At 30.9% G+C, this 18,590-nt stretch overlaps 1 protein-coding gene across 10 annotated transcripts in view; it reads left to right on the forward strand.

The window, feature by feature from the left end:
- The window catches only part of LOC126737927 (dual 3',5'-cyclic-AMP and -GMP phosphodiesterase 11), a 192,024-nt gene that overhangs the window by 102,702 nt on the left and 70,732 nt on the right, over window positions 1-18,590 (forward strand). For 5 of the 10 annotated variants that reach the window (XM_050443025.1, XM_050443024.1, XM_050443026.1 and 2 more), the window contains one exon: window positions 14,310-14,399. The exons of the other annotated variants lie outside the window; for them this stretch is intronic. In XM_050443025.1, the coding sequence (XP_050298982.1) occupies window positions 14,310-14,399 (90 nt within the window). The remainder of the gene's footprint in view (window positions 1-14,309; window positions 14,400-18,590) is intronic. 10 annotated transcript variants of the gene reach the window in all.

The following is an 18,590-nucleotide window of genomic DNA, read 5'->3' on the forward strand; positions in this document are numbered from 1 at the left end:
AAGCGATATATGGTTCTATAATAGAAGTTTGAAGGTCCATATTCATTATTAAGCTTCATTAGCTCATATATTATTATATTGACTAACCTTAATTGGAAAGAATTTGTTATGTATTTTAACTTTATTTGATTGAAAATCAGTGTTTGACCATAACACCGATTGTCACACTTTTACTAGTTCATTTGTTATAGTGTCTTGTTATTGGATCAATGGATTAGAAAATTCTGCATTCCCTATCCTTCAAACTTATAAACAATATATTTAATTTTTTGTCTTCATCAGAAAGCAGAATTTTCAGAAAGAGACTTTCAGAATGAGTACATCTATATTAACTCTTTTAATTAAATCTTTGAGTAAATCTCCCATAGTTACTCTTTTAGCTATTTCAGTATTTGTACCTCTTTTAAAGGAATTTGATCTGGCTTTGATGTTTTTCTTTGTTAGGTCCTGGTCAGGTCCCAGATTTATAATCTTTTTCCTTAGATATTATGTTTCTTGCCTTTCTTAAGGAGTTTTATGTAGTTTTCTTTTGAACATTTCTTCAGGAATCTCCTGCAGCTGATACTTCAAAAAGCTAAAGAAATAATAAAAAATTAAAATATCTTTCTATCTTTGAGACATCTAACAAGAAAAATAATGGCCCAAAAATTTAGTAGCACTCTTTGGAAAAAATCTTAAGCCGGGACCACACTGAAGTGAACAATGTTCGCTAACAGTGTTCGCTAACAATCAAGAACAGTTGAACTTAAATGACATCTTCTCCTAACGATTGTATTTCAAAGAAAAATTTGAAGGATTTTTGATTGTTAAAGACCCGCGTTTTTCTATTTTTTTCTCTTGGTTGGAGTTTAGTTCTCCATAGTGTTTAGTCTGGTGTTTTGGTTGAATTACGCGATAATGGAGTGGAGCACAGAAAAATGCATACATTTGATGAGAGAGTTTGAAAAACACCAGGGTTTATTAAATGTACAAGTTGAAGAATATAAAAACGTTTTAAAGAAAAAAACGCCTGGCGTGATATAGGGGTAATCCTTGAATCAACTGCAGAAGATGTTGAAAACAAAATGAAATTTCTGTTGGCTGCTCATCGCAGAGGAAAGGAGAAAGTCATTGATTCAACCAAATCGGGCACTGGCATTGATAATATTGATGTACCGAAATGTAGAAGGTGTACCGGAATGGTGAAGTTCTTTAATGACATAAACAGACCCAAGGAAACAAGGGTTTTTATGAAAGATTTTATGAAAAAACATACACCAAACTCTAAAGAAAGAAATACTTATATTATTCTTATATCAAATTTTTTATAACAAAATGGCATTGTTTTAAATAAAATTGTTTTATACATAAAATTGCTTTGCTAAGTTAAGAAAAAGTCTGCAAATTCGTTTCTAATGTTTTTTGACGAAAGTAACGATTTCCTTTCCTTTTTTTGTAAAGGTAAAAATGATTTTTTTGTTTCTTCTCTCCACTCTCTCGAAATTAAGCCTCCTGTGTCAAAATCGAAAGAATCAAACCTTCCAGGTGGTATATAAAAGTCGTGAAGTATTGCTTCATTTCAAAAAATTCTGCAAATATATAAATTCTAGTACAATAGGAATTGTTTTTTTTTGCAGAAGGATAGGCTTTCGTCGTACTCTAATTAATGATAAAAGTATGCTTAAAGCATTTTCAACTACAATTACAGAAAAACGCTTTTAGAATATCATTAAGTAACGGGAAGGCATCATCGAGTACAAATATATATGGTATACATTGGTTTATCTTGACCTGAAAGGGATGGTTCTTGTGGAAATTCAAATTTATTGTTTATGAGTTTCTTGTAAAAAGAAGTTTTTTTTTTAAAAACACCTCCGTCGGAAATCCTTCCTTGACATCCTACATTGACAACAATAATAGTTAGTAATACGATACTAAATGTTTGTAGTTGTATTATTCGCTTTCACTATTAAATGGCCTTCCTACAACAATATGCTTCCCGTCAATGGAATCAAGGCAGTGTGGGAACCACTCTGTGGCAGAAGAAGGTGACTGAAACAAAAAATACTTTACTGAATATATCGCTCTTTGCAAATAGAGAAAAGTGGACAGTAGACTGTAGAAGAAGATGACATTGAAGAAAATATTAGTACAGCAATAGTAGAAGATAAGACAACAAAAAGTGATCTTGAACGTTGTTCTGATGTTACTTCTGAAGCGACTTCCACAAACAATTATAAAAAAAAGCCAAGAAACGGAAAATCCGTTCGTGAAAATAGAGCACATATACTAGTAGCTTTTAGCCGATAGCATAGAGTAATTTATTAGTGAAAGAGAATTAAGATACACCAGGATTAAATATTCTGCATAAGGTGTCGTGGTTGGGCATAAAATCAGAGAATTATCTACGGAGTAAAAATCCAGTTTAAAATAAACGAAATTCTCGTCCTTCACTTGGTTACTTTCGTCAATCTCCCGAAGGGGTCTTAATTGTCACGACATCCTTCGAGACAAACTTCAGCATACTCGCCTCTTGGACTACCTTTACCCCATGAAAACAGAGTCCACACCACGACAAACTGTCCAATTACCACGTACTAAATTTTTTAGACCATCAATTTTAACTTCACAAACTTTGGGTACAATTTTTGAGAATATACTTTGTTTTGAAATTCTAAACATTCAGCTTTGGAACGAATCTTCTGTCATCAAAAGTCTTTGAGCAGTTTTTGCCTACTGTTTCTGCAACAGTTATACATTTTCTAAAGTTTGTATTTTCACCAGCGACTCTAGCACCAATCAAATTTAATAAAAATTCGGGTGACATTCTGGTAAAATTCTTGAAGCTACAGGCCTCTATTATTCTTAGATCTGTTAAAAGAGAACTTCCTGCACATTGTTTTAATATCAATCTATATGTGGGCCACAATTAATCTATATGTGGACGTGGAAGTGTTCGCAAACAATTTTAAATAAAGATTCTTCACAAACATGTGAACTTTTTGTTAGCTAGCAATGCGTTGGCGAACATTGCTCACGTCAGTGTGGACCCGGCATTAGTAGCACACTTTTTTAGAGTACCCTAACGTACGAGTATGACTATTCTTAGTAATTTATATGAGTTGCGATGTCTTTAGATGCAAATGACTTAATTTTTTATGATTCAGTATTGAATGAATTATTAAGTAATTTTTAGGAAGAACTAAAGATAATTTTTCAAGCATATTAACATAATTACGCAGTTTATAATGTTTCATTAATTAAGCTCAATGTATTATTAAAATTTTGGCTAGTTGGTTTAATCAATCTACAAGTCCAAAGTAAATATTTAAAAACATTATGTTCGAGGAATCACAAAACCGTGCTTAAGTCGTCATAGCGCTGTTCAAATAATCAGATTTTTTCCAATAAATCTTCCTACTGGGTTTACCACAAGCCCAGTATGTACTTTACCCATTAATAAAAAGTATTCCTTTAATTATATTCTTATTAGTAGACGTAATAGCGTTGCCATTGCCGTCATATTTTGCAACTGAATTAAATATACACAAATACGTCTGAATCAAATTTAATAGATTTTTTTTGAGGTCAACATAAGAGAACTTTCCACGATAAATCGGCGTGAGTTTGTTGAATTTATCTCGTAACCATTCAAATATTTTATTGACGTAGGTTAGGTTGGCAATGGTTTAACATTTCCACGTGTTGCCTCTCGTATAAGATAGCTACATTATGACGCTTTAAATTATTTTTTGGTATTGCGTCACTACTGTAAAAAGTGATAAAGTATTATTGGATCGTGTTGCAAAGATTAAATGTAGGACCTACTCAATTTTATATTCAGTTGCAAATATTGAAACCATTTCCGAGTCATACCAAGGTCCTATATAGAAATTACAGAAGGTGCCAAATCACCAAAAATCAAAATCATCCTTGCTTTTTGATGCCAATGTCAGTCGGTTGACCTACTAATTTCTTTTCCTATGAATTGTTTTCGAGAGTGCTTTGAATTAACCTTCCTTATTAATATTCAGTCAGTAATATGTTATTAAAGGAATTAATCAAGTGATTTTGGTTTGTTCTTTAAATAATGAGGTATGTATTTTTCTGGTAAATAACCTCACTTAGCTCACCTTCAAATTGAATTGAAGGAATGACAAGTGCCGACATTGGAGCAACCATGGAAATTTTATAGTTAGACGACAGACGAAATTTCTGGTCCTATTTCGGATTGTATTATACTTCTTAAAATTTTGAGTTATTGGATGTTACAGCTTATACTAATTTTGTTTTTTCTAAATAACTTTTAAAGCAATGTAATAAAACGAATAAATAATAAGTATTGTAATAATTTTTTAATGTCGAAAAAATAATTTAACTTTAGTTAAATCTTCTCTTACGTATGTTGTTGACTACTTTTATTTTAAAAACATACTTTAGTTTAAAATATTTGTATATTTAGTTATTTTATGGAATTTAATTTTGTGAACAAAAAAAAAATATCAAAAGTTCATTTACTTTGTACCGTACTTTATTTTCCAGCAATATTCTGAATTAATTGGACAAGTATTTTTTATTATGTAATTTGCCTAAATCATCATTCTAGGAATTGATTGAAGATTTAAATGGAAAATGGACCAAACGCCGCATTTCATTTTTCACCTACATCCTGGATTGCCTGGGAAAATCAATTCTCTTACGTTATTACGCTGAATAGATACAGACGAAAATAATGCTTTTATAAAGATCGTTTGTGATTTGTGGATATTTATTTCTGCATTATTGTTTTGTGGGTAAAAGGTACTAATTAATTAATTTAATATTTTTGTTGTTTTCGTTAAAAATATTTCATTGGCATTAATCAAAAATTTGAAAATACCAAAATATTGTACCAAATATTTAACATTTGCTAATATTCTAATAGCATCAAGTAACTGAAATATTATTATCTTCAAAATAGATGCTTTTGGAGACTTTTATGTCCTATAAAATATAAAAAATAAAAATTTTACAGCCTTTACATCTGTTTATATCGGTTTTAAGTATAGACCTAAAAGGATATCTAACGAAATGTGGAGAAAAGGATTTATACATATTTTTAGGTCAGGATGGGATAAAGATCGAAAATTGTCATTTGGCTCAATGAATGCAATCCATTGGCTTTAAGACCGATGACATATTATTATCAAATATTTATAAATAACCAGACCATAGAATATAAAAACTCCATTTCAGTTTTCCATATGTTATACATAGGCAAAATTTGATTAATTCAGCACTCTTTAAGCGCAGCACTCTTATGATGCAGATCTTTTCAACTCAACTTATCGTTAGCTTTACTTAATTCTTATAGACATTATATTAACCTTTAGCATGTTTTATCATTTAAGAAAAAAGTCACACAAATTATTTTAATTATTTCCATTATTTTTATGGACATTTCTATTCATACAATTTTTAATAAATCCAAACCATTTACTGATTACTACTGATCTACATCGAAATAACCAATTTAACACATCAAACGTTACAAGCTTTATTGGAGCATCAGATTAAATTTGTCAGCGAGAGAGCAAGACTGCAGCTGATTCAATCAATTAATTTGTTATTAATGCGATTAAAAACTTAAAAGTTCAGGTTTTGATTGACTTCTGTAATTGAAACTGGCTTTACTACTGGTTAGAACACGCAGGTTAATAATTGTAAATACCAATTTGTCTCGTATGTCAATCTTTTGCATAAGTATGAAATTAAAATTAGCTTTAGTTAATAATTGGAATATTGTTTTAATTAAAAAATAAAGTCGTTGACACGTTTTTCATAATAAGGAAGTTTTACAAAATTTGCTTTAGTCGGTCCTGGAAATGGAGGATTTTATAATTTTTTGATATTCTTACCAAAATCTGTATTGTTGTCCACAAGCGCAGTCTATATAAAGAAATACTATTAAGACTTGATTTTATAAGGAATATACGTAATGATTAATAATTGCAATTATACACAGAGGTATATAAAGGTAAATATTAATCTATTTGAACAAAAATTAGACTGAATTATTAAAAGTATATATTATGTACGAGTTTTATAGGAAATGCTCTAAAGAATCAAGTTTTAATGACTATATTTTAAAATAACAAAACATATTTATTTAATGGAGGCTTTTTGCTAACTTAAATATAATAAAAGTACATAAATTACTATTACAAAATTTTAATGTAAATAGCGATTAATTAAATAAATTTACGGGAAACAAATTACTATAAATTTTATATTTTGGCAAAGATTCAAAATCTTTTTACACTTTTATTAAGTATATTTACTTACAATTATTATCATTTCAAGCTATTTTTTAATGGTTATTTTGAATAGCCTTAATAGCATCTTGCCATTTTAATATAGTATTAAGTATGCATTAAGATTATGATTATGACACAATTTTAATGCAAGTGGCATATATCTAACTGTTGGTTTTACACTAGAAGAAGAATTACAAATCATACATAATCGATAATACATATCCGATATATTTTTTAATTTTCATTATTATTGATCAATTTATATTTAGAGCCTTGTGAGGCATCATTAACCACCGATATTGCCGGATTTACTCCTATGGATTTTATTATTTTAAAAGCATTTATGAGTTCTTGGTATGGAATAGTGCGTGTATCCGGCAAGTTCTATTATTGTCGTAAATCCTTACGAATATATGTGTTATACATACAATTTTTTATAATTTTTTTCTGATATTGGTTTTTTCTTATTAACTACATTAGGTGAGATGCAAAAAAAAAGCAGAAGAAACAAAGAATGAAGACAAATAACCAATAAAGGAACATAACCATTTTAAAGACAAAAATCTCATCCTTTATTCTCAAAGCGACCAACATACTAATTTCACAATAACAGAGAAAACACAAAGTCACGGTCACACACTAGTTTTGAATTTTAATTTTTACTAAGTAATAATTTTATTATAAAGGTAAAACATCAGCAAGAGAAAAGTTTATATATACTGTTAAATATGCTTGTTTAGTCTATCCTAATGTGACATTTTACCAACAACTGCATTTGCATTCCTACAAACCGATGCCAAATGAGACTTTGTTTTGTCCAAGTGCCAAATTACGCAACTTAACAATGTTTTCTAATTTAACAAATGGTTTCTGTGGGAATGTTAGTATGCTAATTTATTTATAAATTAAAATTTCGAAGTCATCAGTATTAATAATTTTCATGTGACATCTTTTTTTAGGCAACAACCGGTAACTTTTTTTATTTGGTATTTTGGTAAATTGTGGTTTAAATTAAGGTAGGTCAGAGTTTTGAATGCCATAAGTTAATAAGGTTGGATTTGCGCTTTCATAATAATAATTACTGTATTTACATAGATAATTCCGAACTCGTTCTAATCGTCATTCCCTGACCTTTAAACATATTATTAAACCTGTTTAAGGCTATAAATTATTTATTAATTTTTAAAAACTTCACCGGTCTCCATAACTTTTGCCAATAAGCATACAAAAAAAAACGATAAAACATTCTAACGCTTTTAAATTACTTATGGCCTCAGATAACGTAATCCTTAATGTACTGCAATATTTGTTCGGAGAATTATATGAGGAATTATGACTTGAAACATTATAATTCTACACGTTGCTTATTATGTTTGTTTAATGAAACTTGGAATTTGTTTTTCACGTAATATTAGTGTCATTAGTGACTTGACAAACATTATTATTATTATTAAATATATTATATTATTAGAAACTTTTTGTTGCAATTTTTCCTCGGTCGATTAGGTTCATTTTTATTATAATATGTAATTTGTAATATTATGATAGAATTAGAAGAATGAAACTGTATTTTTATTCCTCTTCACAAAGTAATACAAAGCGATCGATCTGCCCTAACCTAACTAACTCCGCATGGTCTTCTACCTTCATCCTCATCTTATCCGTGACAATGTTGCCAAGTATATTCTACTTGATTAATAGGACTTTTCAAAACGTTTGGGTTGTTGTCTTTGTGGTTGAGGTCTTTGTTTACAAGTCTGTTGAAAGTCAAATTTTTGTAGGTATTCTATATCAACTTCAGAATAATCACATTTTCTTCACAGCTTGAATAATTTTCTGCTGATTCACTTTTAAGACTTTTACTCAATGGAGTAGAATATTATTTTTTGTTTACTCCACAATTTCAATTGGATTGATTGAGAGATAGGTGCTGAATTGATTTCAGTCATAATACTCACTGGGGTCAGTGGTAAATTATTAGTAAAGTTACTAATGTCTATCTTCAGATATTTTACATCGTACAAATCTCTTGATATAGGGATTGATTAATTTATTGGCTGTGAACTAAAATTCTAAGATGGTTTTGTTGAAGACACATCCGAATTTATTTAATACATTTGTTTGAAAAATGAAGAATTTCTTGAAATTATCTCTTTTAGCTATAATGGTACTATCTTTAATGTCTATGTCAGATTTAGGGTCTAAATAAGGATTTTTTTTTGCATAAAACTGAATCTCCAAGTTGAAATATATGACATTTAGTTCTCCTTTTGTTGTCTGCATAAGCTTTGTGTTTTTGCTTGTTTTCTCATCAATTTATCTTAATGAAATACCATTTTATATTTTTGTGAGAATGATTATCCAAATTTGTCAGATCATGATCATTAAAATGTCGACAATTGTGTGACTTATAAATAAGTTTTAAGCATGAAAAATTAGTTCAATTATTGGATATTAAGAATATTTCTTGTTGGGAAAAGGACCTGCAAAATCTACATATATGCATTGAAAAGCTAGCATTGCTAGTCTTATACCTTCACCCCTATCTCATCCATGACAATGTTGCCAGTGTATTCTACTTTATGAATACTAAATACTATAGAAACAATAATAGAACACGTCTTATATCTTGTATTCGAAGTCCTAGCATAGGCACTTCTATTCCTCATCCATGAACCACAGCTGCCCATATAAAGTTGATCGGGATTACGTGTGTATGTTATGTTGCCTTATAAACAATTGTTTCTTTTAATCAACATTTTTATTAATTTTTTTTGTATTCATGTATATTTGTTTTTTTCTTCAAAACAAACTTTTCCTAATTAAGCAATTCAGAATCCAATTACTCTTGTGAAATCCTAGCACAAAATCTCGTAGAGTTTTGCGGCAAATGTTTAGTTTCCATTGAGTATGTAGCAGCAGATCTACCTGCTAAATTCTCAATGAAAGAAAAGAAACTTTTCCCTGAAAACCTTAATGAAACTCTCTAGATTAATGGAATTCTTTTACCATAGGTGCCACTCTTATGCAATTTTAAATCGACTAAAGAAAGATAACTGTAGAACTTTGGAGTACATGAACCGAATCCCGGAGCTGATCGAGAACAAGTTAGCATTAAATTATGGTGTGGTTATCACCTTGTTAATTGCTTAACAATTTCTTTGGTCTCTTTTAATCAATCAATCTGTTTGGTAATTTTAAAATAAATTCACAGGATGACGTATCACAGGGAAGTGCAGGCGGTCAATGCAAGCTTCTGATTGATTTAAAAACTACTAGGTAACCCTCTTCGATGAACCTAATATCTGGTGAAATCTGGAGAATTTGAAGGTTAATTTTTGGGAATTTTTAAATTTTATACTGATGGGCATGAGTCCAAATCATTCACCAGAGCAAATCTGATGCAGGCTCACTATACTGCGTTTTAAAGACTACTGACGTTAGAAGCAAAATTGTATATTTTTATCATATTATCTCGTCTAATAGCCTTTAAAGCCCTAAATAAAGAAATTGGTAGGAAATAAAACCATATAGTAGGAAGTTCATATACAGAAATATTCATATAAACATAATAAATTGAGTTTTAGTTAAAATTTAATTGAATAACACGATGAGTAAAGCATTCGCCATCCCCTCGTTTAAATGTGACGTTGGTCCGATTTCCCCGAACAAATCTAGGGACTCATTGTTGCATTCCAAATTCAAGAATGACGTTGGTTTATTACGTTATCTCTTCTTAGCACTGCATATGATTTTTTAAATTGAGTTTTATATAATATATTAAATACATTTAATCAATAAATAACTCAAATCGTCAAGTCAAAGTGTGAGAACCTATTTTTGATGAAACAGTCACGTGGTCATTTTCTTATTAATGCACATTCGGCTATGTGACGTGATGGAACTCTCTACAGAGAGGCGGTTTAGTCATATTTTATTACTAAGGATAAAATAAGATTAAATAATGTAAACATGTTGAGTCATCATCTGTCCCCCCTGTTGACCATGTCTTAGTTGCGAGTTTGCCCGAGAGGCTTGCTGCTGCGTTCTAGCACAGATTTACTAGCTAACGCAACTGTTGCGTTAGCTAGTTAAATCTGTAGTTCTAGTATTTAAAAGAACGTCACAGTTGGGTGATTTGGGTTCATTTTATTTTAATGTTTTTTTAATTTTGGAGAACATAAAATATCTGAATTTCCAAGTCTAAAAGCAGACTGATTGGCCAGATACTCTATTGGCAGTCTCTTTCATAGTAGACTTTGCATTTAAGCAAATACTTCTGTGACATTTGAGATTCTTTCATTGTTTCCATCTCAAATACTGAAATTATATAACATTAAATTTTAGCTTCTATGCTCTACATGAAAAAATGAGAAAAAAACGTCATAAAATATTCAACAAAGAACAAATTACCGCAAGAACAACTCTCGAAGCAAGTTATTTAATTGAAAAATTCCTTTATGAAAAACTATTTAGCACACGGCACATGGCACATACTACCATTAATAAATTATACATAATTGGAATTTAAACGTTCACATGTTCTCGGGGTCTGCGTAGGTCATGAATGCATGTTGTATGGCATGCAACCATTTGTTTACGTTTGACGTGTTTTCGTTCATTGACCGACATGCGGTGGGGCCCCCCCGGCTGCACACCGGAACCCCCAAAAAGTCATTGGACCAACTGCCGCAGTTGTTTTAGCCGGTTTTAAGAGTCATTTGTTTCGGCACTTTTTTGGGTCGAGTACTGCAGTTCCTTGAACTTTTGCACTTTTGTAATAGGGATTTAAACATTATATATCCGAACAGTTTCCTTGGTACTGATATGCTAAGAGATAAGGAGAAAGCTACTTACTTAAAGTATGCTAATAAAAAAAATGCAGAAGCGGAATGAAATACTAAACTAGAAGCTCAAATTACGAGACAGTTTTACCACTAACCAAAACTAGAAGCTATTAAAATTTTTTGCCTCTTAATATTTCATTTCGCGTTATTGAGAAATACCAAGATTACCTTTTTTACTATGTAACATGCAAGAAATTACAGTGCACTTAAAAGGCAATAAGAATTGCGTTAGCTGGTACCAACAAAACGTCGAAATCGAAAAAAGATCCCAAGTCTCCTGAGCAACCTTGTGGCGCACAGCTAATTTCCTCGACCATTATTCGCCATTCGGTGCATTGACGTCACCGAACGTGATTCATTGAAAAAACGTAACTTCCAGTATGTGTACGTATCTTGACGTCAGACCGTAAATTTTCTTAATTTTCCTTTTTTTTCGCTTTACTTATGGGGAACAACCTTGATAGTGTCGAAGGGAATTAATGGGAAATTTATTTAAGTTACTTTATATAGTTTGCAAAGTAAAACAGGATGTATTCGAGTTCGAAACCTCGGGGGATATAGATTCTAATATAGATTGCAGCTAGAATTTACATTGCGAGGAACTATTTTTTTTTTAATATGAATGAATCAATACGATCCTTCGAGTAAACCGTTAAGTCACTCTGCGATAATAAAAGTGCCACCATGAAGACCGTTGTCATACCAACTACTATTTAACCATATCCAGGTGACGATGAAATTTGGATGCGCAGTGGCAAAACCCTTTGACGAGAGACCTGTTAGTTTACATCGGAGTATTATAGCCAAGTGTTATAATCGAGATTAATTACGTGATAGTGACAGGTTTTTTTGTGCATTTTTAACACTTATTAACTTGTCAAAGTCGTAAAATAATTAGCAATTTATTAAATTTTATGGAAACTAAAGCAGTGACTGGTGAAGTCAATATGCCTCTTAACACATATTGGAAATTAAATACAAGTGGTGACTAGAAAAATCACCAATATTTTTGTGAAGGAACGCGGAACGGCAAGAACGGCTTATCTATGTTAAAACCACACTTATATAATATAGTGAGCTCTACATATATTCAATATAGTTTTAAAAGATGCTTTTTCACAACCAGCTCAATTTATTAGTTAAGAGATTCCATCCATTTACATTTTTAATAAAATATATTATATTGTACAGCTTTAGAGACTTTATGGTCTAATAGTGAACACCCTTTTTGGAACTCATATTATTTGATATAAAGCAAGATTTATGAGAAGCGAGCTAACCCAGCTAAATGAAACTAACTTTTGAAGGAAAATCTTGAAACATCTTTTTCCTTGAGCTTAAATTCATTAGTGTCAAGTTAAAAAATACCAAAGGTCATGTTGGAGTCACACAAAATAGATACATCAATACAAGGGATCTACAATCATACAAACACCCAGAACTGTAACTGTCTGAATATGATTTAATAGATAGGATTCGTTGTAATGCCACACCCCTTAGACCATATTTATCGATATTAGACAAAAGTATTCCTTAATTTACACAATCAAATGCCTTGGATAGATCACAAAACACTCACCAAAAAGAGCCCCTTTACCAGTTTCACATCCAAATTGATTTGAAGATAGATTCTGCTTTTTGCAAGTTTTTTAACTATCTTGAAGAGGGCAGATAAAATAGAAATTGGACAGAAGTTACAAGACTCATGCAAATCTACATCTTTAATAAGAGATATGACCATTTTCTCTTTTAAACATGAAGGAAAAGTACCATTATCCCGGAAATTATTTTTATAAGAGAGCCAAAAAATTTAATAGTAAGCGATAGAGAATCTTTTTGGAAGTTTTTAAATTCTAGGCCTAATCAAGACCCTTTTATTATTCCGACTACCTAAGAACTGACACTGGTATTTCTATTGCACACCTCTTTGCCACCTACTACTTTTCAGCTGTATTTAAAAAGAATACTAACCCTTCTCATGCCAGGTAGTTTTGACACCTTATATAAATTTAACCAAATCAACCAGAGGTCTCTTATTACAATAGAAATAACATTAGCTTAACTAGATAACAGGAAGGGAGCAAGATCTGATGAAATTTCGAACAGGGTTTTACAAGAGTGCTGTCATTTTTTTTACCTTCCACTTTTTAATATTTTCGATCTGTCCCTAACTTCTGGGATTTTTAAACCTGGAAATAAAATTGACATACCTAATTATTGTCCCATTAGTATCCTTTCTGCAATTCCTAAGCACTGTGTAGAGGTGGTTCTATCAGCCATATTTCATGAAATGACATAGATTACGATATTCTCAATTGAATAAAAGCATTTTTCTGTAAGAAATTATTTTATTTTATGCTTAGAATAATTTAGAATTTATTCTTCTAATACTATTTGGCAACCTATTTAAAAATGTCAGAAGTTTTTTTAAAGATACAAGAGAGCCTCAGCTGTATTGTGCTGGAAGTGTCAGGAAATTTAGACTTTGGAAGCAAGGCTTAGCACCATCGTGGTATTTATGCAGCAATGTATTATGAATGTTTGCATTGGCTACAACTATGCACATGCATGTTTGCATTGCAACAACTATGAATATTTACCTTATGATTGCAGTTATTAGTTATTATTGATTGGAATTTCAAAAAGAATAAATAATTAGTAACATTTTCTCTGTATGTTTATCTAAATTTCTAATTCCTGGTCTTTGGTTGAATCAAAGATTATGTTTGACCACTAGTTTCCTGACGAATTTATAGATTTTCAAATTCTTGTGCATTGAATAAATTACATATGAGTAATGCTACCAAGCTAGGGTTTCAGCTCCAGTTCATGTCTTCTTCAGGATTAGAATGAAGTCGAAATACTTACTCTCACGTAGAAATATTCAGACACAATTTTACCATTCAATTAAGTTCCTTATATTTGATCTATAAAATCAAACTCTATGTTTTAAACTGCGTCTAAAATTTACCACCTATCGCCTTGAGTTCAACACATAAAGTACCTAATTAAAACCCTAATCATAGCTACTATTTATATATTCATTAATTTAATTATTGGCGACCATCCAAATTTTACGTTATTAACGTCAAAATAGTTGCACCCGACTAAAATCATTGAAAATATTTACGAAATTTGATAATCGCGTCACATCAAACTATACTAAAAAGGGTTTTATCTTTGGCAGGCAAAACAGTGCGATCCGTGGAAGCGGAAGGGGTGAACGATGAAAAACGGTTCAAAAATTACAAAGGACTAAGAAAATTGGGCATTGCAGGTACCGAATAATTTATTAACTTTATCTGTATCACTGTGTGCATAGTTTTTCTTCAGCTCACTTCATATTCTGTAAATAAACCTTTTGAGAACATTATTGCTTAACTTCACCTCACGTGATTCCTGCAATGCTATTGGTCCATAATTGCTCATCTTGTGAGTAAAAAATAATTGGGATATAATTATGCATGCATCAAAATATTAGTTTTTGAATTGTATCGTGTTGTGGTGATGGTTGGGGACACTCGGTTTTTGGGCAATTCAATTAGCTTTTAAGCATTTGCATGTATTTAGTCTTTGATAAAATTTTAGATTATTACGTGAAAGGGAAAAGTACCCACAATGAATAAATTAATGAAAAATCCAAAACAAAAATGAAGAGAGATGATGAGGATAAAGGAAACACATAAATAATCATATTATATTATATTTAACCATAGTGCGTATTTCATGTTTTTAAATCCTTACGCTGTTTTTTGTGTTGTTTGTCAATACCCACGATAAAATTTCAAATTTAAAAATAATCATATGTGTAGTCCAATGTGACCCAGCGTATTTTTTTAAAAGCTAATTACGTCCTGAGTGCACTTGAAAATATTTATTTTTGGAAAAGCGTTTTTTTTTAACTGACAGCGGCAATTTATTTGTATTTACAAATTTCATTACCATATCTTGGAAATCGGTCTTTTGTTATATTGGCGCCGATATAACCGTTAATAATTATAATAACCCAATTAGTAGAAATTATGTTTTAATCTCCGTCATCACGGATAATCGAGCAGGTGAACTAATTTTCTTATAATAACGTAGAAAAACGTGGAAAGTTTTTAAATATTGCTAGAGGAAATTCACCCAAAAATACATTCCGCCCTCGATTCGCAGATTTCTATTCCCGATCGCACGAAAATTCCATTACCAGGTTGTTTGTTTTTATTATGTCGTCAGAAAGTGCAACAACATTGTGTTTGGATAACAGTTTATTTTAAAATTTAATAATGTTTGCAGCTTTAAGCGAATTCTGGAAGTATGTCATTAATTAAATAAATTAAATTAGTAGTTTGTTTTAGAAACTATACTTGATTTTAAATGAAAAAATTAAGGCTGCTTTTCAATGAAGCTACTTTTAAAACCTACCACCTTTGAACTTGGGACATACTATTCGTATTTATGTCCAACTAAAACAAGTTAAAAGGAAATTTATTTTTAAAAATTCTGAATATTTTCTTTTGTCACCCAAATGCTAAAAGTCATGTATGTATTCTTATATGGAAGTCGGTACTGAAATCAATGCTGAAGTACTTACAGTTGCTTAAATCAAGTTTCTAGGTCAGACCTTGCAACCCTTATAGAAGTGCTGCAACTGGATTGGTAGTACTTATATGTACCCAAAAAAATTAAATTTTTCTTTAATAGTTTAAGCTAAATTTCATCCTCGTACACATGGTTGATTAGGTCATTTTAACACAAAATTGCGTATAATATCCTGGGAGATCAATAGAAAAAGGAGTGCTGAATTTAATGTTGGAATGGTAAGCGTTGCCTAAGTCAGTATATGGCGTTTCCTTAATATTATTACAAAAGTGATAAAAGCAGACGAATATTCTCAACGTGGTGAAACAAAATTTGCTTCTTAAAACCAGAACTTAAAGTATCTTAATCCTTAATCATACCTCAAAGCTTTACGTAAGATTGAGACATGTACCGCTTACCATTCCATTTAGAACGTATTTTCCATGATTGAAATTTATTTTATAAAACAAGCTTATTTGTTGAATTTGTCTAAGTGTCTAAGTGTTGTCTATTATCAAATTAATAATTAAATATTTCAGTCTTTCAATATTTAGCAATAAAAAAAATGTTTTAAAAAAAAACTGATAATACGGGCCGATCAACAGATTTTTTAGGATATCCCAGATATTTAGGATTCCCGTAGGTTGTGTCGCAGAAATTGAAAGGTGACAAAAAATTAAAGCTCAATTCTAACCCGTAGGACGTAGAAATGCATAATTCACTTTGATTACTTTATTTGATAAAAACTAAAGAGAGATATTAACCTGTTGTCTACAACAACATCGCTTTCTATATTGTATGAATGAATAAATTCAGCAGACCATACTGTAAAGTAACTGCCCTATTTAATTTAGGTACTACCTGAGGCCTGTCCTTTTCTTAAAAATATTAGAGAACAAAAGGCTAAAATCTAAATAGTATATATATCATAATTATATTCTATAATTTTTGTCAAAGTCTTATTTCATACTGAATTAACTGACGAACTCAATAGAAATATGATTTAACGCACAATCAGTCATAAAGATTACGTGACCCAAAACGAGATACATTATACATACATAAGCTGGCAACGTCGCCTGAGATAAGGCCTTTGAAATTAAGGTCACACTTATCAACACTTTCTGTTGATGTTTTTAAATGTAAACTGCACCATCAGAGACTCTTATCTGAATGAATGAATTCGTATGCACTTGTAAACGTTTTTGCCATTTTTACACTCTAGATGCTGCCTTATTAGTCTCAGTATTAAGGCATATGGCTTATATTATAATCTATTGATAAATACAGCACCCTAAACCCGATCGGATGTGGCAAGTTTATTCACCCTCCGATACGCTCATTTCCAACGCCAGGAGACGTTAACCCTCGGGGTCACCTGAAGTTTATGCCGCTATGATAAATAGTTTTGTTTTTTTCTCAATAGAATAGTAGACAGTGTACCTTTATGAATAAGAAATATAAGAGAATTGAGAATATACAGAGGATATGATGACTTGAGCTTTAGAGGCACACGTATTCCGAAGGATTTTGATGTAAACCAATTTAAACGAGTTAGAGTCAACAACTTAGAGAGTTGGGCCCAAAAAAATTCATTTAAAGCATGCAAATGAATCACCTTCAATGTTCAAAGTCGATGTCTTTCTGGATTACTATTTAAACCAAAATTTATCTTTAAATTTTGGTCATAGCGTAGTAGTCATATAGTTTTCAATCGATCGGATCTATATAGAATCTTCTAAGATAGTTAAAACCACAGTTTTTAAATAGGGTAGTATGGATAGCTTTATTCAATTTTCCTATTTTATTATTAGGAACTAAGCCTCTTAATAAAGTTAATCTTGAGACAAATTCAGCGTAATACAAGAATATCAGTTTGGCACGTCATAAGCACCCACACTAAAGTATTTTAAACCGAAAAGTTATACAGATAATTAACAAAATATGTTTCTTAAAAGCTTATTTGACTTAAAATTGAGAGAAGTATCGATTGCCATTCCGCCATCGAATGCAGCACTCTATTTCTGTAAGTGGATAATTCAATAGCAGAATTTTTAAAAGCAAGCAAGTACGTAAAACAGCAAGTAAAAAAAAAGAAGTAAGCAATATGATTAACCCACACTCTAAATTAGCTGGTTTATTGCATTTTTGTCAAATATGGTCAGATTATTTATTCTTCCACCCAATGCCTTTTAGATTTCCTGGTTAGGTTTGCTCTGCCTATAAATGCACATTTAGTATTTTCAAACCGAAACGTTATGAAGATAATTAAGAAAATATGATTGTCAAAAGCTTAAACAACTTAAAATTGAGACAAGCATGGCTTGCCATTCCGCTATTGAATTCAGCACTCTATGTTTATGAGTGGATAATTCAATAACAACATCTTTAAAGGCAAACGAGTACGTAAGACAGAAAGTAAAAAAGGAGCAGTACGCAATATGGGTAAAGCACACTCTAAATTAGCTGGCTTATTGCATTTTTATCAAATATGGTAAGTTTATTTATTCTTTGACTCAAAGCCTTTCAGATTTTCTGGTTGGTTTTGTTCTACCCATAAATGTATATTTAGTATTTTTAATAAGTTTTCGATAGAGTTGAGACAAATTCGTCGTAATACAAAAATATTAATTTAGCACACGATAAACATCCGGACTTAAACCGAAACGTTATGAAGATAATAAAATTATGATTCTTAAAAGTTTTCATAACTTAAATTAAGACAAACATGGCTTGCCATTCCGCTGTTGAATTCAGCACTCTATTTCTATAAACTGATATCTCAATAGCAGAATGAGTAAACCACTCTCTAAACTGGCTGGCTTATTTCATTTTTGACTAAATACAAGGCTTTTCAGATTTTTTGGTTGGTTTTGGTCTTCCCATAAATGCATATTTAGTA

The sequence above is a fragment of the Anthonomus grandis genome, chromosome 6 (genome assembly GCF_022605725.1).
Source record: "Anthonomus grandis grandis chromosome 6, icAntGran1.3, whole genome shotgun sequence".
NCBI classification, from domain to species: Eukaryota; Metazoa; Arthropoda; class Insecta; order Coleoptera; family Curculionidae; genus Anthonomus; species Anthonomus grandis.